The 27,402-nt window shown below is 41.7% G+C and overlaps 1 protein-coding gene across 1 annotated transcript; it reads left to right on the top strand.

Moving 5' to 3' along the window:
• The first annotated feature begins 5,679 nt into the window (after positions 1-5,679).
• On the top strand, positions 5,680-26,828 carry LOC133002347 (AP2-associated protein kinase 1-like). Its single transcript, XM_061072141.1, has 19 exons — positions 5,680-6,636; positions 9,981-10,099; positions 10,638-10,746; positions 11,307-11,449; positions 11,586-11,707; positions 11,784-11,865; positions 11,992-12,124; positions 12,263-12,366; positions 12,848-12,927; positions 13,007-13,167; positions 13,873-14,057; positions 14,338-14,562; positions 15,094-15,281; positions 15,571-15,764; positions 15,855-15,923; positions 18,279-18,380; positions 19,371-19,538; positions 19,879-19,968; positions 24,289-26,828. Exons 1-19 carry the CDS (start codon positions 6,477-6,479, stop codon positions 25,137-25,139), a joined length of 3,285 nt encoding a protein of 1,094 aa, XP_060928124.1. The 5' UTR covers positions 5,680-6,476; the 3' UTR covers positions 25,140-26,828.
• Positions 26,829-27,402: the final 574 nt, after the last annotated feature.

Raw genomic sequence — 27,402 nt, forward strand, 5'->3', positions numbered from 1 at the left:
ATATCATTAAAAGAATGAAAGATATATTTATTATCTCTGAGGGGCAATTTGTTTTACAGCCAGTAGTCAAATCACGTGTTATGTTATTATCATACTACAGAGAATCAACATTATAACCGCACTGTTAAACAAAGCTGCATCTGAAAAATGCTTTTTCCTTCATTGGAGTTGTTGTACAGTATATGTGTCCATCAGAAAACTGTAAAAGAACAGGGTTAAGAGATGGGAAGTTCAACAAAGTAAACTAAATAAATCTCTGATGTCTCAACAATTCCTTCTATGATCTTAAACGATCTGAAACATTTAGTCTCTCAGTAGTTTTCTTTCCTGGAGACAACACATAGTTTATCCTCGTTTCTGCCGTCATGTCCTGTTTCATTTCACTTCGTCGTGTTTTCCCTTCTCTGATGATGTCTGTGTACGCTCCCTTGTTTTTTCTGTTGATAATTTATAAGTATTATCATCCATTCAAAGGCATTTCTGTTTGCAAACTTCCCACACACCTTAATAACAAGCTCCCTCTCCAACTTTTTCTTCTTTTGTTAAATTCATGCTGCTTCTTCAGTACACATTTGCGAGACGCCACCTCTGACTGGTTTGTCCACTTCTGGCGTCTGTAGCAATATGGTGATCAAACATGGCGACCTGAGACATGCGATAGTATTAACACTATATATATATGAATATATAAAGCTCATTCTATCGAAACAATAAAACTATGTTTTTTATTTTATTTTAGGCTCATTACACAGTTAATATAACTTAGATGTGAGGATTCCCTTTTTTGCAAAGAGAGCCTTAGAGAGCCCTAAAATTCTACACACTGCCCCTCTAATGTAAACTCCTATATGCAAAGTCAGCATTTCTATAGTAGATTTAAACAAAAAACTCACTTCAGGACGACAGGCTTCACTCAAGAAGAAGGGGAATGGTCAGAAAAAAATCCTGTGTGAAACCCTGTTCTGACCTTCAAAATGAAAAGTATTTGTTTGGCTTACATTATGTATGCAGGCCAACTTCACACAATAAACTTAATAATGTTAGTGGATGCAGATACTTTTTTAAGTTTTTAATGCAATTAAATATTTTTTGTTCAGTTTATTAAAAAAATCACACAGATGAGCAATTTTAAGTTTTCGTTTTTACAGTGAACTTCTCCATAGCCGAATCCAGTGAAAGTCAGGAGTGTTTGCTCAGGTATGTGATGATTGGCTCTCCCTTTACAGGGGATGAGATCCAGATGTGTGGAGTGTCTGCTACTGGGAGTGGGAGAGGGCACTGCAGTTCTCACATTTGGGTACGTTATGTCTCATGCACTCCAAACAGCTAATAATCAGCTTCTCTAATATAGTAGCAAACGCCAAAACAAACTGTCACATAGAAAGGCATCAGGCAGTCGCAAGCGAAAATAAATGACCAACCATCAGTAGCTGCGATCCAAGGGCTGGGATTTGGATTTTATACACACAGACATCCCGACCTCATTTCTTTGTTCTGTTTGCATCAAGCCTGATGGAATATCTAATCAAAAGTTGGATGCAGGTCGGAGAGTCTTTGATTATCTGCAGTGGGGTATTCACGTCCCATATTCTTCCTGTGTAATGTAATTCTGCATTTATAAACAACATTACAGTTTCAATTAGCGTCAAGGCAGAGTAACGTTTTTATCTATTTATCCTGAGCCACTGGAATTTAATAATGTTACCAATCCCTGTATTAATTCCATGAGTTAATACATCTGAACAGTTAGACAATAGACAACGGACAATGAACTGTATGACATCACCCAACGGACAATGAAAGCTTTTGAAAGGTCATCTCCACTCAATGAACAAGTTCATGTTGATGAGAGCAATTACCTGTAACTGAGAAAAACATAAAGGTCAACTGAATCATTTTCTGTAGGAGCTCAGACAGTTCCAACAAAAACGTTCAGTATTTGGCCACCAAATCAGTCTTTTAATTTATATCATCTGAGAGGATTCTCAAGGATAGATCCTTGTTAGGGCCCAAGCAGAAACCACTGCAAGGACCCTATTGGGATTGTTCTGATTATTTTCATTTGTTATTTCTAAAGTACATTAGAAAGAACTGAGGCTAAGAATATTTAATACCAGGTTCTTGTCCCTGTGATCATGAGAGGATTAGGAAAAAGTTATTTTTTCTTTGTGTATCATTTCATGCAGGAAGAAGAAAAAACTGTGGTTTTGATGTTTTCAGATGTATTTTCCAAAGAGATACTCCGGCTTCATTTCCTGTGGTACCTTGTAAGTCAGATGAAATTAGGTTGCTTTTGCAGTTATAGGTTATAATGAAGTACATTTACTTTGTTAATATTATATATTGTCCAATGATCCAATCAGAGTGAACAGGTCACATTAGGGATGGTTGTCAGAAATATATTAATGTGATGAAAAATCCGTTAAGAGACAAATGTTAAATGTCAAATTTAGTAAGAAGGGACAGCTCCAACTTTTCTGATGATGTAACTGTTGCTCTACTCAGTACACAGGCCCGATTACAGTCAGTCCCATTACCTCCTTGTATGCATATTTAATGGTTATTGACCCTGCATTTTTGCCATATCAAAATCCAGTCAGCATGTTTTGGTTCTCAGCGGACCACACAAAATGACAACAAAGTATGGTAACCTTTTGCCAGAGATCCAGGACATTGTAGATGAACACAGGGGAAAGAATGCATGAAAGCCTTGTCATTTATCACCAGAGCAATAAAAACGCTGCAGCTCAAACGGCCTAATGGCCCAATTATTTTAGCAAATTGGTCACCACATGTTTTCCAAGTGTGACTACGCTGATTCCAAGGCATTAACTAGACTAAATGGATGCTCTGTACACTGTAAACAAAAAATCATATGTTCAAAGGGTGTTTGGGTAATCATGTATTACTTAACACTTTATTGTATTGAAGAAAGAGTTTGCTTGAATAACAATCAATTAAATTAGCCAGAAAAGGCTAAGCCACGCACACACAGGTTTGTGCAGCCATCCTTATTTGGACTTCGCATTGACTTCCATTCTTTGTTGTCAGTCTAATCAAAACATTATCCCATGTATATAACCTTAACCATGACTAATTCATACCTAATCCTAACCGTAAGGGTATATACACACACACAGACACAAACACACAGACACAAACGCACAAACACACACACACACACACACACACACACACACACACACACAACCACACAACCACACACAACCACACACAACCACACACAACCTGAACCAAAGGTCTGTGTAGCTGCATTTATTTAATGATGAAATAGTGACCCCTGCTGGATAAACCCTTACACTGACAGAAACAAGCAGCCAACCAAGGGGTCTGATTAATTTCAATCTTCTTAAGAAAGATGTGTGTTATGTTTCATCCAATTAACAAAATTAATGTTTTGTCAGTGTGACACCTGCTGTAACCGCAAATTGGAGACAAGGTTTTCTAACCTCGAGGCTGGAGCCTTCTGTTGGTTCAGTGTGCACACAGGCTTCAAGACTGTATACAGATGCACACACAGGCAGACAAAATTGTAAGCTATAAAAAACAATAAAAATATATAACAAAAAATATAAAGAGTCTGAAATCAGCTGTACTAATAACATATCATGTCACGTCGACAAAAATAAACATTAATGATGTCCACAATCGGGGTGATTCTTACCTCTATATTGTTCTTTCTTCTCCTCCTCTACTTTGCGGTGCTTTCTGAATTGGGCACCTGATAATTTAATCTTTTTTTAATTCATCTTTGACTCTAACCGCAGTCTGTCACCGCGTGTCTGTTCACACAGGGAGCCCATCCAGGAGGATGTTTTAGATGCTGGCTTGCCTGTCCACGGAGCCACGGCTGGTGACATCAGCAAATGTCCCTACTATGCTGCCAAAAGGAGAAGGTTTTTATACTTCTCTTTGTATGCATCATGTTGCTTTGAGGAACTGTTGTTGTGAGGTTGTTGTTGTCAAGGTTTGTTTTTCTCTTTTTGTGCATCCAGCGGCGTCGAGTGGAACGGCATATGCCAGTCAACTCACCATGGCCGACCTCCGACACCCAACGGGACAGGTTCTGTTTGCGACTTGGATTGCTGCTCTGGCTGGATTCGCTGCATTGTATCTGATGTGATCCCGCCTCCAGCCTGTCATTTTGCTGCTGAGAGAGGGAGAGGGTGGAGAAACATTGAAGGAAGACGAATAAGGAGATTGAGACCATAGTTCAATTCAAACATTCTTTAGGGGTCCAAGCTAATTCAATATTGCACTTAAATACTGTAACTGGCTATACAGCTGACAATGATGCACCTATATACAATACACTGTTACACAAGTACAGTTCTTTTTTTTAAATCCATTCTCACATTTCGTTATTCATACTTGGCCTCCAGAAAGTTGGCACATGTGCTAACGGTGAAATGAAACTCCCTTCTTTTTTTTTTCTGTTCATAAAGTGGATTCACTTGGTCTGAAGTTTTCGATCACATCTTTATAAAACACCTCATTAGCTTCACACTATAAACCCTGTGGGGGGGGGGGGGGAATGTTTTTTCTTTGAGAGGATTCCAGATTCATTCACTAGATTGGCACTCAGTAGAGCTCAACAGAGACGTATAGGTTCATATCTGATCCATGCAGCTTCCTTCTACCAAGTTTTGTGGTTATTGGTCCAGTAGTTTATTACATGATGACTGACAAATCAGAGGTGAAAACAAAACCTCCTTAGCAGAGGTAATAAAACCTCCACACATTTATCAAGGAAATGTCACCAACATTATTAATAATTAGAAACACAACAGGAAATTAAAAGTACAATGAAATGTTTCTAGAATATCTAAATAGTTGACGGGTAATTTTGTGTTGGTCGACTTATCAATTAATTTATTAAAAGCTAATTTTCCCCTGCTACTTAGTCTATAGGGTTTTTATATTGTGTTTTATTTACATTGTTTATATTGGTTTATTTTTGCCTATATTGGCCTAGTGGGGTTCGTTCTCCAATCTTTCTTATCTTCGTGCCAGCAGGGTTTTCAATCACCTATTAATTGCAAAATATATTACACTATGTAAATTAAAATTAATTAAATATAAAAAGGAAAAAATTAAAATTAAATTAAATCAAATGAATAAAAAAATGAAAAAAAAAACCTGTGCGCAATTCCTGCGCATGGGCTTCTGCGCAGGATGTGCGCGATGGGCTTCTGCGCAGGATGTGTGCTCGCAGTTTTTTTTAAATTGAATTTAATTTAATTTTTTAATTTAATTTAATTTAATTTTTTTTAAATATTTAATTTGAAATGGTTGTGGTTCATTTTTGTTTTTAAATTGACATATTATTAGATATTGTGCAATGTATAGGTGGTTGAAGTCCTGCCAACATGACAGCCTGCCTGTCATATCTAATTATTTTTCATCCACGCAGGCAGGGAATGTTTGCTTGTGATAAACCTATACATCAGCAGCAGAATGTCGTTTTGGTTCTTCTAAATCAGACCAAATGTTACATGATCTGTAGAGAGAGAGAGTGTGCGGTGCAAGAGACTATCCTCTGCAGCACAGAACCCAGATGGTTGGACCCATGGTTGGACCTGTGTTACCAGCAGGAGGGGCTTTTGAGAACAGGCAGCTGGAGGTTTGACTCCTCAGAGGTCGGGGGCCTGTCGGGTTTTCACCAGGTTTTCACCGTGGGGACCTGAGCCTCAAGAGAGCAGGAGATTGACAGGAAGTCGCTGCTCGTTTGGCCAATCACACCTCGAGAAGTCCGGCAGGATGGAGTCCGCAGAGAGGAGCAGGAGATGACTCTTCCCTCTGGCACCCACTGTGTTTGTAGCCACGTTAGCTCCATCATTAAGTTAGCCGAGCAGGGGGCATAAAGGCAGCGGGGCTCTGTCACTTCCACTGGGACTGACGAGCGGAGCAGGCGGGGAACTAAGCAGCTTTCCAGGCGGATGTGAGCCGGTGGAGATGTGTAATAAGCTGCACTGGACACCGAGGACCTCCCTGACTGCCCCCCCATCGACTGACAGCTGTCACCGCACCTAGCTGCCCGGCTAGCTGGCTAACTGAGCTAACGGCTTACAAGTGTGGGGGGGTTTCTGGCTCATTCTGGCTAATTTAGCCGGTCAGCTCTGAGCTCGCGTTCACAGTGGAAAGGAAGTGACTTCCGGATAAAACGCTACTGTATTTTAACATTTCCTCAGTTACACCTGACTCTGCTGCTCAAACCATGAGTTAGCGTCGGAGCGTCGGACCGCAGTGTTTGGGGTATTTTGAGATCCAGCTAGTTAGCTTGATGTTAGCTTGAAGCTAGCTAGCGGCGTTCATTCAATCATTGAGAAGCTGCTAACGCGTTAACGCCAGCACGGTGGCTAGCAGGCACCGGGCACATCCACGCCGAGCCTTTGTTGGGAGGACACTGGTCTACTTTTGGACTCGGTCGAGCTGAGGATAACATATTTGGAGACATGAAGAAATTTTTTGACTCCCGTCGGGAGTTGGTGAGCACCGGGCCCGGTTCCGGAGCCGGCGGAGGAGGCGGTGGTTCCGGCGGCGGTGGCAGCTTCATCGGACGCGTCTTCACCATCGGACGGTATCAAGTGACCGTGGAGGAGATTGTCGCAGAAGGTGAAAACATTGTGACTTTATGTTGTGTGGATTACACACCTACACGAACACGTTTAGCCAGATCCACAGTATGGATCTCACCACACATGTAAGGATGGACGGTCTGGTACCATGAGTTAAATGAGAGGACTGTCGGACTATGGCCCTGCTACAGTCCCAGTGTGATGATCTCCTTTATTGCATGTTGTGAAAAGGCAGTGGCCTTGCTCATTGGTTCAGGGTCAGGTTGAGTTTACTTCGTGATCTTCTGGGCAATGAACGAGAAGAGTTTCAAGATTGAACATTCAAATTCTGTCATAGGGTGTGTGGAGATTGTCTTCTTTAAGTTGCTCGGGGGGAAATGGTGTAACCGCATTTTCTTCTTTATTGTTAAGGACCAAAGCCCAGCTGAGTCATCTGTCCTGGTATTTACAGAGGGAGTGACAAACCTCAATACAGATTCCAGAAGCAAGGGTGAACTATCTGTGGTTTGCTTCAAGGTGGGGACAGATATTAGTATTTACAGCTAATTAAAATACAACCTCCTCACTTTGTGGGACTTTCATACTACAACAGTAACATGTTGGCAACCTGAACTTATCCAAGTTCAAACAGTGGTTGGTCATTGACTTCAAGGCTTTGTTGGAAACTCAACCTAACTTTGAAGGAGGTATTTACCAGAACACAGTTGATCGGGCGTTGTGATAGTGGTAAAAGTTTCTCCTTGGTCCTCATTTTTCAAATGAGAGTCTGCCATGCTCCGGTAGCGAAGAGCGCCTGTTACTAAAAAATAGATGAAAGAAGACTGATTAATTCATCAGTACTATAGATGGCCACCATCTGCTTTGCACCAAAGTGGCTTTATGAATGGGTTTAGACATCTGACCCCTGCACCGAGATGCCACTGGAAACTTCAAGTGCAATTGGTTCATTTGGAGATATTGTCGTTTTATCAGCTCTCTGGAAAAACTTTGGCCTCAATGCAGATATTTACTCAAGTATCGATTGGTTATCCTTTGGCCTCACAAACATGATCCGGCTAAGATAGTAAAAATAAAGGACTTCCACAAGATTATACATCTTACCAAACACTACATAGACTAGTTTTCTGCAGATTATAATTTCTGGCTGCAGCAGTGGACCTGCTGCTTGCTATGTGACTCCCCCAGTGACACCAGACCTATTTATTCAGATGGTTTAGGTTAAGTCTGCGCTGTTACTCTCTGTTAGCTTGCTGTTCCATTTAGAAATGTCCCCTTCTGTCTACTCCCTTTGTTTTCATTGTCGAACGTTTCACAACGTTCAGACAAAAGCAGTCACAGGGACACATTACCCTGGCTTTTCTAGCTTAAGGCCTAAAGGTGCATGCATGGTCATTTTTGCAGTCTTTTTTTAGACATTTGGGTTTAAGGCAGATGTCTGTGATTTCTTCTCAACCGGTTCTTTTCTGGATATTCCTGGACACAGCTCTTTCGGTCTTTACTGTCATCATGATGTAGTTTCTTTTGGCCATATAGAGTTACTGCTGGTAACATTAGCCCTGTTTCGGAGACGTGTAATATGTTGCATTGCAACAGAGAATGTGACCCCCCCCGATCCTGCATTTTAGATGGCATAACATAGAGCTTCAGTAAGTCATCCCCTCATTAGTAAACCAAAACCATTCAGTTTTCTAAGCAAATGCTTAACCTGGATCATCCATGCTAATTTTCTCTTTAGCAGATCTGTGATGCTTGTATTTCTCCCTGTCACTGCAGTGTCATGTAACCTTACAGAGAGCATATTTGTAAACAGCATAGTAATCATGAGGACATGTGTTTTGTAGAATTGAAACTAAGCCTTGTAGCTATGTAAAGTCCATTACGCTAATGAGAAATTGCAAGTGAACACTGTGGCTATTCACTGCGCTTTTCAAAGCACTGCCTAAAGCTGTATTTTTGTGTCCATTTACTTGAGCGTGTATGCATAAGCTAGAGTGGTATAATCCTAACAGTCAGTCAGTTACGTCAAGGGGCAGGGGCTATTTGTAGCTGCACTAACAGTCGTTTGGTTGCACTGTCTACTGAGATTGTAGACCACTGCTGAACGTTGCTTAAGAAGGCTGCTAATCCTTCTCATTCCTCACAGGCACCTCAGATTAGACCGTGCGAGACAACAGGGCTTCAGCTGTCTGTACTGCGACGGACTGCACACACACAGATTCAGATTCTCATTTAGACCCCATTCCGACCCGGTATAAACATTCAGCCTGAGTGATCCGATCACAAATGCATGTCCGATTGCACCCAAATACATCCTGAGATTCTCTGTGTCTTAATAACACTGATCAGGCAGAGCTCTGCCAGCGCTCTCTGTTAATCAAGCACTGTCTGGCAAATTTTTGCCCTTCATCGTGAAATTTCTCTTCATTGAATTTATAGCTTATGACGTCAGTGAAATTGTGATGTGTTGTCATCCATGGTGACCCAGCTCAAACCTGACGGGCCAGAGCACTGCAGCACACATCATTTATAAATAGTCTGAGCTTTTTATGCCTTTATTAGACTATTTCAACCAGCCTGTTAAAATAATTTAATGTGGCTGACTCCCTTCTTTTTGTGCTTCATTGCTTTCTTTTATAATACAGCTCACAGTGGTGTAGCACAAGCCAGGCCTCATCAAATGTCAATCAGACCAGTCACATGGAACTGTCCTTGGCTTAGTGATGCCAGCTGGATGAGTCAGCCCTGTGTACGGAATTAACACAAGCTGTGTGGGGGGAAAAGAGCTGCAGGAACACATTCCAGTGAAAACCTTTACAGTGAAACTGCTTAATGCTGTTGATCTAACATTTAGAGCCAAATGAAAGCTGGGACTTGATTATATCTTCAAGTCAATGAAGATAAAGACTTGGCATAATCCATCTACCTTTCAGTGCAGTCAAAATCACTCTTTTCCAAGTTAGAGCTTTTATTCTAATTTACAATAATAATCAATCATGCATATCTGCTTTTTACTCTAGTGGTTTCTGTTGCTATGGATGCAAACATGTTTTTTCTTACGTGTCAGACTCTCTGTGACCAAAGTTGGGATGATTCATTCTCTCACTTCCTGTATCCTGTGTGAGTTTTGTCTATTTCTTCCATCTTCCTCCTCAGCATGACTGCTGACTCACATGGTGCGGTTTTACGCTCCTCTTACCAGTTCATCACTCAACCTTGCACTGTACATAAGCACTTAACAAGAATGTAACCATTTATAGCAATTTAACAGGATATGTTGAGATGGTAATAATCGATAACAGAATCATTTTTCTTCAGACTTTTTCTAAATGTACGTGTTTATTATAATTTTCTTCTTCGTTCTATCTCTCTTATCATTTGCAGGAGGTTTTGCCATAGTTTTTTTGGTGCGGACTCATCAAGGCGTACGATGTGCGCTAAAAAGGATGTACGTCAACGATGAAGATGATCTGCAGGTCTGCAAACTTGAGATACAGATTATGGTGAGTAGGAGTCCATTAACAGACTGCTGACTGCAGCAAAACATACACGAGAAGGGGGTCTATAAAGAGTAGATCGTGTTCCTGTGCACTATTGTGAACAGATTGGTCTGAACATGACTTATTCTAGTCTGAATGCTTTAAGTTGGAAGTACTACTTCTGAAAATATTCTTTGACCCAGGAGCAGAAGCAGTGTATCGTAGTAATGCTCTTGAAACACGTTGAATTCCGTGGAAAATGTTGAATTGACACTTTGCCATCTTTACTCCCTTTTGCTTATCGGGTAGTCATCACTGGAAGATAAACCAACCACTTCCTGCAGCCACACCCTGGGTGGCACAGCTTTTGCTGGATGGTTATCATCATTTCTTCTAGACCTTTGGCTCAGAATCAGACTCTCTACAGTTAAAAATTGACTGAATTACGAAAAAACATGGATGTATTTTGTAAACCAAACCAAATGTTTTCATAGTGTAAAATCCATGAAAACTGTATATACATTATTTGTAACTTTAGCTCTTTCCTTGTTTGTTTGCACAGAGAGACCTTGTGGGCAACAAAAATATAGTTGGTTTCCTGGACTCCAGCATAACGGCAGTTGGAGCTGGCGATGTGTGGGAAGTCCTAATCTTAATGGACTTCTGTCGAGGTAAAGTTGGCCCACCCCCATGTTTCTGTCGAGGTTGAATTCAAAGCCCCATTACCCTCAGCCTCTCACAGCCCCCTGTCCTGTTTAAAAGCAAGCATTCAACAGATAGCTAATGTGGTCAATACAACCTCTGTGTCAGTCAATACATAACTGAGTGGTGTTATTAATAGAAAGTTGAAGCATTAACATTACTGTGGCTGTTTAAGCCTCTAAAGACGAAAGTTGACAGAGAAATTTAATTGAAATTTGGGGACATTTTTTGAGACCTTTTTTCATTAGGGCCATTTGAAAAGTAAAAAAGGTTATATAGATAAATATGAACTTTTGGGTTTATTGTTGATGTGGAAAGTTGATTAATTATATTACTTGTTTAAACCTTCAACAGGTAATTACTGTTTACGTTACAGATTCAAGTCTGCCAAAAATCCTGAAAAAAATTAGATAACCTTTAAATACAAGTTATTCATAAAATAGCAGTAAATTATCAGATAGGAACATTATTAACATGTTGTTCGCTGACCCTTTATTAGTCTTGTAGTTGACCTATTTTTTCTGTGAAGGTGGACAGGTGGTCAACCTAATGAATCAGCGTTTACAGACGGGCTTCACTGAACCTGAGGTGTTACAGATCTTTTGTGACACATGCGAGGCGGTCACTCGTCTCCACCAGTGCAAAAGTCCCATCGTCCATCGAGATCTCAAGGCAAGTCTAATTCATTTCCAAAGATGCACATATTATTAAGACAGTGAGTGTATAATGCTAAGTAATACATTATGACATTGTTGTTAACATCATGTACTATCAGTTCTAAAAGGTCTCATCATGTTTTCCATTGCAGGTGGAAAATATTCTTCTGCACGACCGGGGACACTACGTGCTCTGTGACTTTGGAAGCGCCACCAACCACTTCCAAAACCCTCAGACGGAGGGAGTGCCAGTCTTGGACGAGGAAATCAAAAAGTGAGTTTCTCTTTATAGCTTCTATTTGTTTTTCTAACCAGAGTCCAGAAACTCACTGGTGTTGTCTTAAAACCAGGTACACCACCTTGTCGTACCGCGCTCCAGAGATGGTCAACCTCTATGGTGGAAAAGTCATCACAACAAAGGCCGACATTTGGGTGAGAATGATTTTGTTCGTTACCACTACACTACATTATATTCACAAAACAAACACATTAATTTACTGTCATGAGGACATGTGCATTAAGCTGGACACAGTAACATTGATTTTCTCTTCTGTATAGGCCATGGGTTGTCTACTCTATAAACTGTGCTACTTCACACTACCTTTTGGGGAGAGTCAAGTAGCTATCTGTGACGGCAGCTTCACAATCCCAGACAACTCCCGCTACTCCCAGGACATGCACTGTCTCATTCGTGAGTATCCTTGTTCACCACATTATAATCACTGTCTTACTTACTGTAAGGGTGTCCAGTGTTGGGGAAGTTACCTTTAACTGGGAATTTTCCTGTTTCTGACTCAAAGTAAACATGCCATGCTCGTTGACTCCTCAGGATACATGCTGGAACCTGACCCAGATCAGAGACCAGACATCTACCAAGTTTCCTACTTTGCCTTTAAACTGGCGCGACGCGAGTGTCCGGTCCCAAATGTGCATGTAAGTCTGGCAGGAATCTGAGATGATAATATACAGTAGGGTTGATGTTTAAGAAATACAAGCCAGTCATCTACAATGGTTGTAGTTGTTAGGCAACTCTTTGCTCTACAGCTGCCAGATGAAGCGATGATGCGATAAATAGAAATTCAATAAATAGTTGCAATGCTGGTATATCATACTACGGCAGTGGTGACATGTCATAGAAACAAAACTTACTAGTTTAAAGATCTCGCCTGCGCCCTACCGAAACTCTTCTTTCAGAGAAATAGGTATTATGGACACACGTCCTGATTCAACCAGGTTTATGAAATCCCTCTTGACTATTATTGAAGTGGGAAATTATTGTGTTGTCATGGAAGCTGCTAATCCAGATGTGTTATAGTGTGTAGTAATGAGTGAAAAATATTCTCCTAACACCTCACTGATGTAATAATTATAAACTCTTGTCTTTGATAAATTGTAAATCCTCTTACTGTTGTAGAATTTGCCCATTCCTGCAAAACTTCCTGAGCCAATCAGAGCCAGTGAAGCAGTGGCCAAAAAGAGTCAAACCAAAGCCAGGTGAGTTGCATTTAAGCAAAGCATTTGAGTTTTATCATTATTTATCATTCTCATCGTGTCTCGTTGTTCCTTCCACCAGGCTTTCGGACCCCATTCCAACCACGGAAACCTCCATTGCACCTCGACAAAGGCCCAAGGCTGGTCAGGCTCAGCCCCAGCCTATAGGCATTCTTCCCATCCAGTCTGCTCTCACCCCACGCAAGAGGCCCAACGTGGCTGCTGGAGGGCCCCAGGCCATAGGTACAAGTAGCTCTTTGATATGTCCATATGTCAGTGTTAAGACCATTAATAAAGGAAGCCTGTCATTACAGTGACAGTTATTCTGGTAATAATAATCTCTACAGAAAATTGAGGACTCGTCTTATTGGACTGAATGTGCTGCTCAAAATTTGATCTGTGTTCTCACAGGTGCAATGGGCTCATTCTTAAAAGGCTTTTAATTGATTTCATCGGTCCTTTTTTCATCTGTGACCACTTACAGAAGGAACAGATGATGGCATGATGTCACAGTCATTACCACACATGCTGTTATACTTGGCAGTTCAAAGTCCCGTATTTGCTGAGTTTGCTTCCAGGTAGTGTTTGTGATAAAAAATGTAAAATGTATTGAAACAGTATAGTTGCGGAGTAAAGCTCTGTTTAACAGTGTCAAATAAAGACATTACTTAACTTAAAATGCTATTTGTCTTCAGATGAAAGTGGGGAGAAGGCTTAAAGTATCATTTCAATAAATTATTACCAGCTATATAAAACACTTCCATTTTTGGAAATGCAGAGAAACACTGTATTTCACTCTTTTGCTATATGTTAAGATTTTGTGCACATTTGCATTAATGTAATTAGTGCGACTGTTATTTGTGCAGATCTTTCACGCCATCCGATATGAGGTTGTTACTTAAAAGATGTAATAGATACAAGTCAATTTTGAAGTTTTTCCTTTTTCAGGTGTTGGTATCAGTGTCCCATCTCCAGTTGCAGCTGCTGTACAACCTGCTCCACAGTCCTCTGCCCCACAGGCTTCACCACTGACAGCTCAGACCACCAATATGCAGCCACAAGCTACACCACAGCATCACCAGCTCCTCGCGAAGCAGCAGCAAGCCTTTTTAAGTCTGCAGAGTAACCAGCAGGTAGGCGTCCTTACAAAACAATAGTGGAAATACTGTGTAGCTGCATTGTGTGTGTTTAACCTTGGTTTGAGAGGTTTACTTGCAAAATATATTTTAAATTGATTGTTATTGTAATCAAGTAATTGATCATTTACAAAAGGAGAGGTACATTTTACAGACACAGTTAAGTCAATGAGCAATCATAGAAAAAATTACATGACATGATCAAAATGTATTTAAACCGGACCAAACTTTTAAAGTGAGCCTTCCTCATGATTGGCTCTGTGGTATTTCTATGTAGCATCAACTGGTTCCGAGCATCCATCACCAACACCAGAAACAACAACCACAAATAGCGTCTCAGGCATCTACCCTGCTGCAGTCCAAAGCTAAACCTGTTCCTCCAGTTCTTACTCTGCAACTGCCATACCAGCAGCAGCTGCAGCATGTAGTCCATGAAACAGCCGCTCCACATCTCACACCCATCCCTGAGTCTGCAGTGACTGGTCCTCCAACTGACCAAGAGGTTGTGGTAACATCCGACTCCCGCTGCCTCCGCTGCTCTTTGGGTTGGGGCTGATCATTGGCTCGTCTCTAACGAATCACATCCAGATTTAACTTCTTTCTTGGCAGAATTGAAGTTTGGGGGTGTTGCTGCTGTGCAGCTAGAAATGCTTGTTAAATGTCTTTAAGTAAAATTAATTTGCTTCATAGATACTATAAAAATCATGATTTAACCAAATGATTTACCTTTGCACTGCTTCTATCATACTCCTCCTGCTCCTTCTGTACTTTCATGTAACTCATATCATGAGGTGAATCTGTTTCTGTCCAATCTATGTGATGGGAATACTTTCTTACCTTTTCCATACCTGTTTTCTACAAGTTATGGTTTTGTTGGTCTCCATAAACACATCTTAAGATTTTCTTTTCCTGATCATCTTGCTGCTTCTTATGTCTAGGACTGTGATTTGTTTGTTTCTTCCAGATATTCTATCCCTTAGCGTCAGTTCATTATCCCTAATCTCCAATTCTCACTCTTATCTTGTCATTACAGATGGCTGGCCGAGGGAATATCAGAGTTGGCTCGTTGACGCCCCCTTCGTCGCCAAAGATGGCCCCCAAGAGTGGCCACAGACGCATCCTGAGTGATGTCACCCACAGTGCCGTGTTTGGGGTTCCAGTAAGCAAGTCCACTCAGCTACTTCAGGCGGCTGCAGCTGAGGCCAGCCTCAACAAGTCCAAGTGAGCAGAATTAACTCCCTTCAGTGATCTGCGGATGAACTGTCCTTTCATGGCCGTGAGTGAGCTCAGTGGGCCAATAGAAAGTCCATTCATATGAGAGAGCCCCAGAGGAGAATAAATGACCCTGCAGAGAATCCAGCTCTAGAAGAATCACTTAATTCAGTCTTTAAATAACTCTGTTCATTCACTCTTATTTGCATACATCTGTAGGTCAGAGGCCACAGACTTTCCATCAAACGTCACCGTGCATTCTTGCCCTTGTTTATGTTTACACCTCTATGCTCTGCAGATCAGCCAGCACTACTCCTTCTGGCTCCCCCTGCTCGTCCCAGCAGAGTGTGTATCATCCAGGTGAAGGTGACGCCCCATCAGCCCCCGCTGCACCCAGCGCTCTGCCCAGCTGGAACCCCTTTGGGGATGATAACTTCTCGAAGCTAACGGCGGAAGAGCTGCTCAACAAAGACTTTGCAAAGCTAGCTGAGAGTGAGTTTGACTTATTGACTGCATATTTACACATGCCGCATTGTTAAGTAGTCGTGTAACCTGAAAATTATTTTGTTTGTTTGTGCACAGCGGCTGCACCGGGGGAGAAGATCACAGGCTCCAGTGAAAATCTTATTCCAGGGCTCGCTGCTTTTCCAGGTAAGACTTTGTTCAATTCCTCTTATGTTGCTTCATTGTTTACATAATAAATGTCCCAGGAGGCTTCAGTTTGTTTTACATATAAATCATCAAGTGGAGATTTCTCTCAACATCCAGTTATGTCCTTTTTTTGTGATGCTGTCTTCGGAATGTAAAATAAGCTTTTCCAAACTCCAAACCACTCTCCTCTTTTGTTTTTCTCACTTTGCCTTATTTGTTCTTTCCCATCATTATTCACTGTGCAATGTAAAGCTGAAAGATCTGCAGGCATCATGAGTGCAGGTTCAGCGTTGTTGACTGTCCCGGATCCTTTTAATAACCTTTCACTATCTGACACCACAGGTAATTTTCCTGGCACAGCACAACACGCAATACAAGCCGTAACTTAGATTCTCCGTCGGACAAATATATTCCTAGAGCTACTGAGTCACTTTATTTAATCTGAGGTAGATGCCTGGTTATCTCACTTCCCAGGGGTTACTTTAGGAGTGCTCGTTTTGTGGTTGGGATTTGTACACAGTCCTATCTTGTTGACATAGCAAGCAGCCTCACAGTGGCTCCTTGTCAGCTTCCATGAATAGAGACGGTGGCTACAGCTAGATCGCATCTCATTTGCAGATCTCTGCTTTTGCTGTTGCCCGGCAACGCTAAGGACAAATTCTCCTTTGTTAATTGGATTGCCTTACTGCTGGAGGAGCCAGCTTACCAGGGCCACTAGGAACAAGAGAAAGTTAAGCACGCTATCTTGTTGAAATAATCACAAAGCCTTTTAGTTTCTCTTCAGTTTAGCCTTTAGCTCTTTCTGGTTGGGCGTGATTCTGTGTAGCCTTGTTTGTGTAGTTGCCCTGACAGGATGAAAATGTTTAGACTCTTACATAACCAGGGTGTGGTTAATCTTCTCTACCTAGCCTAAGCTGTCTCTTGGACTCTCTTTCAATAGGATGCAAAAAAGGATATACATGACTAAACACAAAAGCAGAGCAGCATTGAAAAGAGAACACAGTTGAATTATTTAGAAAAACATGAGATTCCAACTGATACTGAACTTTTTGGGCGATATCGAGAATAAGCTTTGTGACATTTTATTTTATAAAAAGCTTTTCATCAGTCTTGGCCTCTCTCCTATAGTGAAGGGGGCTAAAGGTCACATCTGCTGTGCTGTTTTCTGAGTCAACACATTCCTTGTCTAAGACCCCCACTCCATTTTCCCCCATAGCAGTTTCCTGTAAGTATGAGCTGCAATGAAAAGGCAATCATTTGTTTTTTCATTCATGGGCTGTATTTCACATGCTCAAATCAGTAAATTAATATACTAAATTCAAGTCTTTGACAAAGATTTTGCACATAGGGAAAAACCAACTTAACAAAGAGTTGTGCTTGTTTGTATGCACTGGTTCTAAATGGGTTGAGATGATTAGCATGTGGACAGAGCCAAGTGCATTAATGCAGTCTGTGTGGCTTGTTTGTATGATTAATTGTTTGCTGTTGAAGTTTGTAATGTAAGAGTGTGCAAAAATGGGTTTTCTTCAGCATTTGTTTGGTTTGATACTGTTAAAAAAAGGATTGTGTTTTGTTCCTTGATAGGATTTCCCTCTACTAACTAATTTAGAAGTATATCTGTGATGGGCAGAATCTAAGTAAACTAACGCATCATGTAATGACTTTATCAAAACATTATGGCTTGATCAATCCTGCAAGCAGCCTGGTTGCAGGGTTACCTTGAAATGTTGACATGATTCTTCGTGCACTCATCATCCTGTTATATTTTCTTGCTTTGCTGAATTTATTTTTGTCTTGTGACTAACATGACGTTTGCTACATTTCAAACTGTACTAAACTCTTCTCATTGATATTATCAAACTGTATTGTTCTACACATTGCTACAGTATCATGTTTTTCGTTTCTGCTCTTTCTTTTTATATTTATCTGCAAAATCCTCATGTTGCTTTCTCTCCCCCCCGGCCATCTGTCGCTTCCCTCTCTCCATCTTCTCTCTCTGGCTGACTCACAGAGAAGCTGATTGAGGGACTAAAGTCCCCTGAAACTCTGCTGCTCCCTGACCTGTTCACCCCAGCTGACCCCTTCAATAGCACTGCAGAGAGCTCCACCAATGGTACCTGGTAGCTCTGTTCTTGTCCCCTGCCTTGCTCTAAAATTCCCCATCTGCCCTGCATGCGTCTTTTTCCCTTCCGTCCCCCCCTTCACTCGCATGATCATGAAGTCCCAAAAAACTAACCGGGGGGAGTAAAGAATACCCTCTCCAGTTTTATCCCTACTAAGGCAATCTACTTTGTTTCACTATTGCTAATATTTTGTCTGTATTACCGTTTTCCCCCACATTATGTCTCCATGCAGCAATAGCAGAGGTGTGTGTGGATTCACTGATTCCTGGTTTGGAAGCCCCCCAGGTTCAACGCCATTCAATCCAACCAGAGCTCATCCCTGCCAGCGCTCCAGGTTAGCATCCTGGACCTCAGAGTACTAAACCTTAACACAATTCTTGGCAGCATTTTCACTAAAGAATTGTTTTCCTCTTCCCCTTGCCACCTCTTGATGTTGTCTTGTTTTTATCGAGGGTTGACAACTGTGATACATTTATTTATTTTGATATTCATCACTTTGGCAGTGAGCATTGGTTTGTCATGTTATCCTGTAAAAAACAAAACAAACTGCAACATCAAATTATTTTGGGCCTGTGGCTCTTTCAAAATGGCAGCAAACCTGGTGTCTGGAACAGTTTTTTGAGGCTGGCACAGTAATACCTTGCTTCAAGGTGTGACAGTTTTCAGACATGAACTCAGGAAAAATATCCTTAAAATTGGGTTTTCACAACAAGAGGAAAGTGTTGTGAACATTCAGGCGAGGGGTATCGGCTAGGTAGAGCTTGCACGTGGTGGGACATGATGCATAAATTCCACTTGGGAAAGAGTATCTTCGTCTGTGTCTTTTACGTGTACGTGTATGACACCTCTTTTTCATCCTGAGATTTTTGTATTTAAGGGGGGTTATATTTCCGTTTCACGTCTGTCAAACTTTAACATCGATGCACCCACTCGTTCGCTGTCTCACATGGGCTCACTCTGATATTTTCTGGGTAATTTACTAGGGGGCTGGCAGGAGAGGTTCAGGAACATCCAGACTTTTGTGCCTGTCTGAAAGCAGCTACAGTCTATTCATTCACAACATTGGGAGGATGTTTAAACCTGCTCACAGTCAAAAATACTATAATGATGTACATTTAGGGACGTGTAGCTACTTCCCCTGCCTTTTGAACATACTTTCTGTGGGATTTGCACCAATGCTTTTATCAGCTGCTAACACTGATATGCTTTCAGCAATAAAACGGTGAACGGCCTTACTAGGTCTCTGCTCTGTCAGCTAACACTTATATCTTAACTCTGACCCCTTGTCCCTCTGGCTTTGCTTCTTCCTGTCGTGCTGTCTCAGACTCTCTCACTGGGGAGGAATCTCTGCTGGGTTGTGATCTGTTATCTCACTCTTCTCCTCACGGACACCAGTCTGTTTCTGCTCTCGCCACCTCCTGCTCCTCTGCTCCTTCTGGCTCCAGCTCTGGATCCTGTCTGGAGGAGCGGCCACCTGCTCATTCAGCTCCTGGTAAGACCCCCCTCGCAGCACTCCACATGTCTGCTGGGGATCTTAGCCCATAAAACAAGGGCAGACCACAGATCCTTACCAGAACACAGGGGGCCTGTTCAAACACAGAAAACTCAAACCTCCATGTGATACAGAAATTGAATTAGACGCATTATATACCAGCTTCAACTGACCCTTGGGCAAAGGCCACTGTAAGTGCATGGCTTTTAAATACTGTGACTGCCTGGCTTCATCTATTTTTAATCTACTCGCATCTTCCTTTCTTTTTTGCTCTTTTCCTTGGCTGGGTTAACGTCCTTTCCCCTCCATCATTCCCTCACCTCCTCTTCCTTCACCGCAGACTCTGCTTTCCTCATGTCGTGTGGGGAGAAGGGCAATGACGACGAGTTTGACCCTATTCCCGTGCTCATCTCCAAAAACTCAAATCAAGGTAAGGTTAAGAAAACCCCTGAGATGAGCACTGACTCCTGCTGAAGCCCAAAAATATGGATGACTAAGCCCCTAATTCAGTCGCAGTAGCTCGTTCCTATCACTGGAGATGTTAGAAGACTTGTATGGGTGTGCTTGTCACATTTAAGCTTCATAGCCCATCAAGCTCTAACATCATCCCCACTCTCTCCTTTGTTTCTGATGCTGTAGTGCTGGTGCTTCTCTGCCCTGCAGGTGTTTGGCTCTTTGTAGTTAATCTTGAAAGTCTCCTCGTGTTAGAATGACTCCCCCCTGTAATGATGCAGCTGTGTAAAATAATCCCAGCTCACTCTCTGCCTCTCTTTCTCTTTCTGCCCCCGTTCATGCATCTCTCTGCTCTGCCATCCCATCCACCCTCCCCAACTCCTTGCTTCATTTCTCCATACAACCTCTGTTAATATCCCTCATTCTTATGCTTGTCTTTCACGATCTCCCTCGACTCTTCCATGTCCATCTCTCTCTCTCTCTTTCTCACTCTGTTTCTGGCATGTTTCAGGTGGTCACTCGCGCAGCAACAGTGGCAGTTCAGAGTCCAGCATCCCCAACTTGGCCCGCTCCCTTCTGCTGGTGGATCAGCTCATCGACCTCTAGAGGGGGTGGGAGAGGTTGAAGGGGCAGTGTGCAATCCTAACAAAGGGACAGGGGGGGATCAGGGGATAGAAATGGGGGGAGCAGAGGCACTTAATGTAGCACCTTATGAAGGGAAACGGAGCCAGCATAGATCGGTTCAGTGGAACCGTTCTCTTTACTTGCCTCCTTGGCCTCAACTCCATCTCTAGCTGCCTGATAAGCTGTTTTCATATATCTCTGCCTGCTGTTGACATTTCCACGCTGGTTAAACAAAATCTTCTCATAATTTCCTAAGCATATCATCTGCCTCTGTTCTGGCTACACCATGATCTTCCTCATGCTTTCCTCATACATGCATTAATATCCCAGCACAGCCTTGGTGATCAATTGTCCTCGTCACACGTGTAAAAATGATTGATCACAGCTGCGTTGTGCTCACTTTACTTGTTCAGGGTCAAAGCTTTATTTAAACAAGCCACCTGCAGGCATGCGTATTTGTGTCGGGGGTCTGTCTAAAGAGTGAGGATTGGAGATAGACCACCTGGATCATTGGATGCACTTTCCTATGAAAGCTTTGAACCAAACAAGGCTGCACCCTGAGTGACGGCTGAGAGCTCTTTGCACTGATTGAACCAGTTATGGAGAAGGAAATGTCAGCGTAGGGCTGTCTCTTCAGATGTCTGATACTGTTGTGAAAGGAGAAGGAGGCTGCCCTTTTCAAATATTGTTGTTTTGACATGAGAAAATAGAGTCTGCGCCATCTTATCAAGCCAAATCTCTGCTACTTTTCCCTTATATTGATCAGTAACCAGGGTTTTAACAGCTATGTATCTAAGCTAATTTAGTGCATGTATTAAGCTTCCTAAGCAGAGCTGTGTATTCTGACCTCTTTCCGAATACTAAACGGTATAATTTCACCCAAAAGTATATCGTAACGTCTTGGAATCCTGTCAGTGTTAACGAGGCTGATCAACCGAGCTCGGTCACCACGGCGGAGTGCTTTCACTATCAGCAACATATAGTGAGACCATTCATGGAATGCGTGTGTTACAAAATTACATCTTTTAATGTTCCGGGTCATGAACTCCTCATTATATCTTTGACCCGTTGTTAAGATGATTACAGCAGATAAATAAAAGGGAATGAAATGATTCTATGCCAAAGCTAACAGAAAGATTTTATTCATATTTTAGATTGGTGTTGCTTCGCTCTCAGAATCAGTGAAGACGAGCAGATTTTTAGCAGCACGCCACTGTTTATAGAGATTTATTTTGTGTCTGTACTGTGCTAACAACCCATCTCTTACTGACATCCCCTCTGTCTTATGTAGCCAGTCCTTTCTTATCATGTACTTTTAGGTCACTCTGCGAATGTGACATCATTTTCTGCAAGAGGCGATATTCAGAAAAATACTTTACGTGTACATAAAATCTTTTTATTTTTTATTTTGCTCATGTCAAAAATGGTAAAAGTAGATTGTTTTGTAGTCGTGTAATATTTAAAGGCATCTCTTCTGTCATGGTATGAATAAATGTGACTTTTATTCATAGTGCTTTAGATTAAAGGTATGAACCGCTACCATTATTAAAATATGTAAAATATATAAGGATATATAGATTTAAAAAGAGTTTGTGTATTTATGAGTGCAAATATGTGGACCCCGTGTCCTAAGTCTTTTCTCCTCTCACAAACATTCAGCTCGTGCTTTTGCTTTAGATCTTGTCATGGATACATGACACAAAGTGCTTATGACTTACCTGACTGGGGTTAGTTACCATATATTACTGAGATAGATTTGATCATCAAGACAGAGCTGATGACGGAGTTGACTTCCTGATATCTCTGTTGCACCTTCATTTGGCCGATGATCATCAGACATGGAAAAACAGCTGCATACATAATATTGCATTACATGTGATCACAACTGACCTTGCATTGCATCCTTATAATATAGCAAATGGATTTCTCTCGCCAAAGGAAGTTCATTGTATAGCTGCAAGTCTCTATATAAGGTCCATATCACCTTATACGTGTACATAGAAACAAAAACCCCTTTGCAATCACTGGTGTATGTGTGGGGCATGATTAGTTTCTTCCACCTTCTCATGCCTGTATGAACTTGTAAATTTACACACATCAAAATTACTGTAAGAACTGACATGGGTAAATAGAAATCCTTTTTTTGTTTTTATTTCCCTCCATCTTTATTGGTTCAGTTAAGTCATTTGCATCTGTGTTGCTGATCTATGCAATCCTACAACATGCTTCATGTTCTTATCAGACACTACAGTGCTGTATCCTGTAGACTTCTTGCCTTGGCCGTAGAGTTTTACTTGTGTTGCTGTTTGAAACTAATGTACTTAACTGTGCTAGTGGGATTGACGTGTTGACAGGCATATTGATAACTCTGACTTGAATTGGCTACAGATGTCCACATGTCAAAGCAGCATCATTATCGAGTGTACACTTCTATTTTTACGAATTAAGGTTCAAAATGAGAGGCTCTGAATAAAACTCATTAGTGTGAATGAAAATTCAGTGTCTTTGGGTCAAATCATTTGATTTTTACAATAAAGATCATATTAGGGACCAGTTGGAACAGTTGTGATTTTATTCAACAGACTTTCCTTCTCGGAACCAAATTAGATTGCAGATACTCTAGCATTATGGTATCTAGTAATGTGTTTTTCTGCCCAGTATTAAATCAATGTTTTGTGTGTGCACCATACATTTTTTTTCTTAATTCTCTAATATCTTAGTTGTTCTTTGCGTCATGGACATGGACAGGTGTATTTTAAAATCACATACCTGTTCACTACTGTTTGGATTCCAGACCAAAAGGGGCTTTAAATTGTGTTTACTGCTTGTTAGTTAGTACCACAGATGTACAGACTGTAGTCTGTGCGTTGTATTGTAAGGGATTGATAGCTCTTGATGATCAACGCTGTTTCACTGCTTACTGTGCTTGGTAGTTAGGCTCTGACAGATGAAATGATTTGTGGGTAATTTTTCACTTGGATCAACACTTATCTCAAAGTGGAAAAGTAGAACATTTTGGAAACAAGCTGTGGACAGTTTCAAATACTCGTATGATGAGGGAAACGACCTAAAACACAGAAAGAAAAGTGGTGTTTTCCTTTAATGGCTGCAACTAACATCTTCCCAAGAGCTGCCAGTTAACAGTCAACGCTGCTGAGGTAAGACTGACCTGTCTCTGCTCATCCATGCAATCCTGTCTGTCCCACTAACTACTTCTACTTGTGCCTTGAGGGCTCTCTGTCCTTGTTTCCACAGACCCACTGACTCCCTCTGAGCTCCTTTACCTTGACACAATCAATCCTGACTAAAAAATCTAACTGCCCCCCCCCCCCTCTCCTAATACTACAGACTGTCTTTGGAAAGTTGAGGATACTGAATCGCTGTAGTGAAACTTATTTGTGGAAACAAGGTTGTTTGATGTTGTAGTAGTAGCGCTGGTAGTCCTGTCTGTCTCCTGTGACTTGTTTAGACTAGAATGTCTTTGTATTGTTGGAGTCTTCTGCCGGTTGCTCACTGTAGGGTTGTTGTCATCGATCAGGCTTTTTCAAATTTTATAGATGATGAGATTTTATGGCCTGATATGTTATTTTGTTATTTAAAAAAAAAAATGTCTGAATGTTGACATTTGTGTTCACTTCTGATATGTTTTCTCTGCCTCTGCTGTCTTTTACAGATCCGCAAGAAGAGAGCAACGACTACACCGTGCTTGAGGAGGGACAAGAGACTGAATTTCCAGAAGGAGATGCTCAAACAAACGAGGACTGTGTGCACTCCAGTGAGGAAGACGAGGAGAAAGAAGTCCAATCGGAAGATCAGCAGGATGGAGGAGCCGATGAGAGTCATTTAGCAGCTCATGACCTCAGCGGCTCCAGACCTCTGCTGCTGGACTCTGAGGATGAGGACGAGCAGGGGCCTCAGTTAGAACTCCACTCATCAGCACACTCCAACAGAGACCCAACACAACAACCATCCACTACCTTCGATGAACCTACTCCGAGCACCTTTGCTGAGAATCATTCCCAGCACGTAGCAGAGCCAGCACAGGGGACAGATGTTCCTGCAGATGTCTTCTCTAAAGCCCCCTTTCGGATTGCGCAAGAAGATTTGGCCGACGTGTTCGCCAATGCTCCGTTCTCACGCGGCCCCATGGACGCTCAGCAGCAGCTCGACGTGTTCTCTCAGGCTCCCTTCGGAAAAAGAAAGGAGGCTGCAGGAGCTCAACCCAAGGCGTCGCACCCTCACGTAGCTGGAGTTCGCGCTGTAACCCCTGATCACGACGCATTGGGACAAGTCGCTCCTCAACCATTCCGCCCTCAAGCTCTGGCCAAATACTCCCGACACTTTGAGGGACCCGTGCCCCAGCAGCTGGTAGCGGCTCACAGAGTGGTGTCCAACGTGAACAGGCAGGCAGCTGTGGCATCAGTCCCCGTCGGACCTCTTCACTCATGGACATCAGACGTGAGTGCTGTAGACCCCTTCGTCTCTGCACCCTTTCACCTCAAAGCCCCCCAGGAAAAGCCCTGAACACACTCTGAGGTCAGGGCAGTGGGGATCAGCACTTATGCAAACTCTACCAGGCGTTATGCATGCTGTCGCCAGCACTGCAGCTGGACTGCGGGCCTGCATGGATCTCACTCTCATCTGGCTCTGATCTGGTGCAAAGGTCATCACGAATACTGCGTCAAATAAGAAAAGTGACATCCTTATCAGACTCCTGGTCACTTCTGATTTATTTTTTTCCTGTCACATCCTTTTACTTTTTGATTTGCTCTTAATCTTTTTGGTACGTATATTGATAAAAAGATAATATGGTGGTCAAGCATCTGATTGTTTTCTTGCCTACCTCATGTAATTTTTGTGTCGGCGCTTAAAACACCACAGTAGTGAGGGAGCTTGTCCTCGATTGTATTTGAGCTTCACTGTGAAGCGATGACGTGATAACGCCTCATTCCTCTGTCGCAGCTGTTTCTCAGAAAGGAAAGATTCGGCTTGAATTACAGGGTCATACCTTCAGAGAAGCCTGAGAGATAAAGACAAAGCCGAGCGACTATGTCTCTGAACACTACTATGAGAAATGAATCTACAATCATATCAAGCATGACATTTGTAAATGGTCGTACAACCGTGGCCTCACAGTCGATAGTGACCGAAACTATGAGTTTATGCTTGAGAGTTTGATAATGATGCATTTTTATGTTTGTGGTCAGTGTCCTGTCCCATCTAATGGAACTGAAATATCAGCGTTTGTTCCATGTAATGTACAAACTTTATATAAATGTTAGAACATTCACTCTCATAGTTTTATGTTACGTAAATGCAGAAGATTCAGTTATCTCTATCTCCCTGAGGCGTTACACTCGCACAGAACTTCCCTCCGCGTCAAACATCATGACTCACATTTTGCCTTCTGTGCCCTCCTGAAAAATGGCTGCATTCACCTCATTTTATTGCACTTGCATTCAGCTCCAATGCAGGAGGTCGTACAGTTGTGTACAATAGTGTACAACCTCCTTTCGCCGTCTGCAGTATTTATATGCACCAAGGTTTTAAGTCAACTCTGAAATGCTTCTCTATCATAGACATCACTGTGTAAAAACTTACAAATAACTGAAAACGATGCTTTCCCGCAGTCTCACAAATATCGACAGCCCTTAATGCATTGCATTTCCAGTCAGGGATCGCAACAGTTGTGTCTTATACGTGAAGTCATGAATGGTGAGTGATGACATTCCTTTTGAATTCGTTTCATCGCCATTTAGAAATATTTTTTATTGTCTTTGTGCTTTGTAAAATCATGGAACACTTTTTTGTTTCCCACCAAGGCACTTTTAAGAAAGGGGATCAGTCCTGTCTCAACCCAAAGTTTAATTACTTGTGTTCTCCTGTTGGAATGTAAAATCATGTTTTCTTTCTTTTTGAAGTGTACAATCTTCTTTTTTTTTTAATGCTCACTTGTCTCACCCATCTTATATACGTGAAGGTTGCACATAGTCACTGACACAGAGTCAGTGTTCGCTAAGAATGTTTTTTGATCGTAACACTGCTGTAAAGTGTATTTTGACCGGTGTTGCAAATCTCTGGAGGATTCAAATGCTGATGACACTGTTGGACAAAAAGAAAAGCACTCAAAACACTTGTTATTGCTGCACAGCCTGCCTTTGAAAACCATGTTGTAAGTCATAAACAAAATATTAAATGAATGTAAATCGAAAATTTGCAGCTCTTGCAGTTATTCATTATCACAGACAACATGAATTTGCGTATGTGAATGAGCAATTGCTAATAATTAGGGCCCGAGCACTGACAGGCACTGACGGACAGAGAGGCCTTATTGAAATTGTAAGGATTATTATTATTATTTTTCCGGCAAATGAATTGGCTTTTTGAGGGGTTTAACATGCTCAAATTCTTACCAAAATTTGCAGAAAATTAGAAAGTGGTGAAAATGTACGTATTCTGGAGGAAAACGGAGACAATCCAGGTCAATTTCATTCTGGGTATACAATGCATGTCATATACCTCCAAGCAAGATTCATAATAATATATCAAACAGCTGGACATGCAGGTGTACACGAACACAGACGTACATTCATACAATGAGCTCCTGTGGCTCTGACAGCGTAGCATTTTCATCCTGGGAGGATCTGGACTGTCATTTAGCTTATTATGCTAATGATGATTATAAAATAATAACAGTAATAACAGAAGAAGAGGAAAGAAAATAAAAAAAAACCATACAAACATGTATACATAAAACGATATCACAAAGGTGTTTTTTTAAGGGGCT

The sequence above is a fragment of the Limanda limanda genome, chromosome 5, assembly GCF_963576545.1.
Source record: "Limanda limanda chromosome 5, fLimLim1.1, whole genome shotgun sequence".
In the NCBI taxonomy this organism is placed as follows: Eukaryota; Metazoa; Chordata; class Actinopteri; order Pleuronectiformes; family Pleuronectidae; genus Limanda; species Limanda limanda.

Excerpts from the sequence above, each read along its gene's own strand:
- LOC133002347 (XM_061072141.1), top strand. The coding sequence starts at position 6,477 with ATGAAGAAATTTTTTGACTCCCGTCGGGAGTTGGTGAGCACCGGGCCC. Across the intron at positions 15,282-15,570 it reads GCCAGCCTCAACAAGTCCAA|ATCAGCCAGCACTACTCCTT; the intron begins GTGAGCAGAATT and ends TATGCTCTGCAG. Across the intron at positions 18,381-19,370 it reads CATCCCTGCCAGCGCTCCAG|ACTCTCTCACTGGGGAGGAA; the intron begins GTTAGCATCCTG and ends GTGCTGTCTCAG.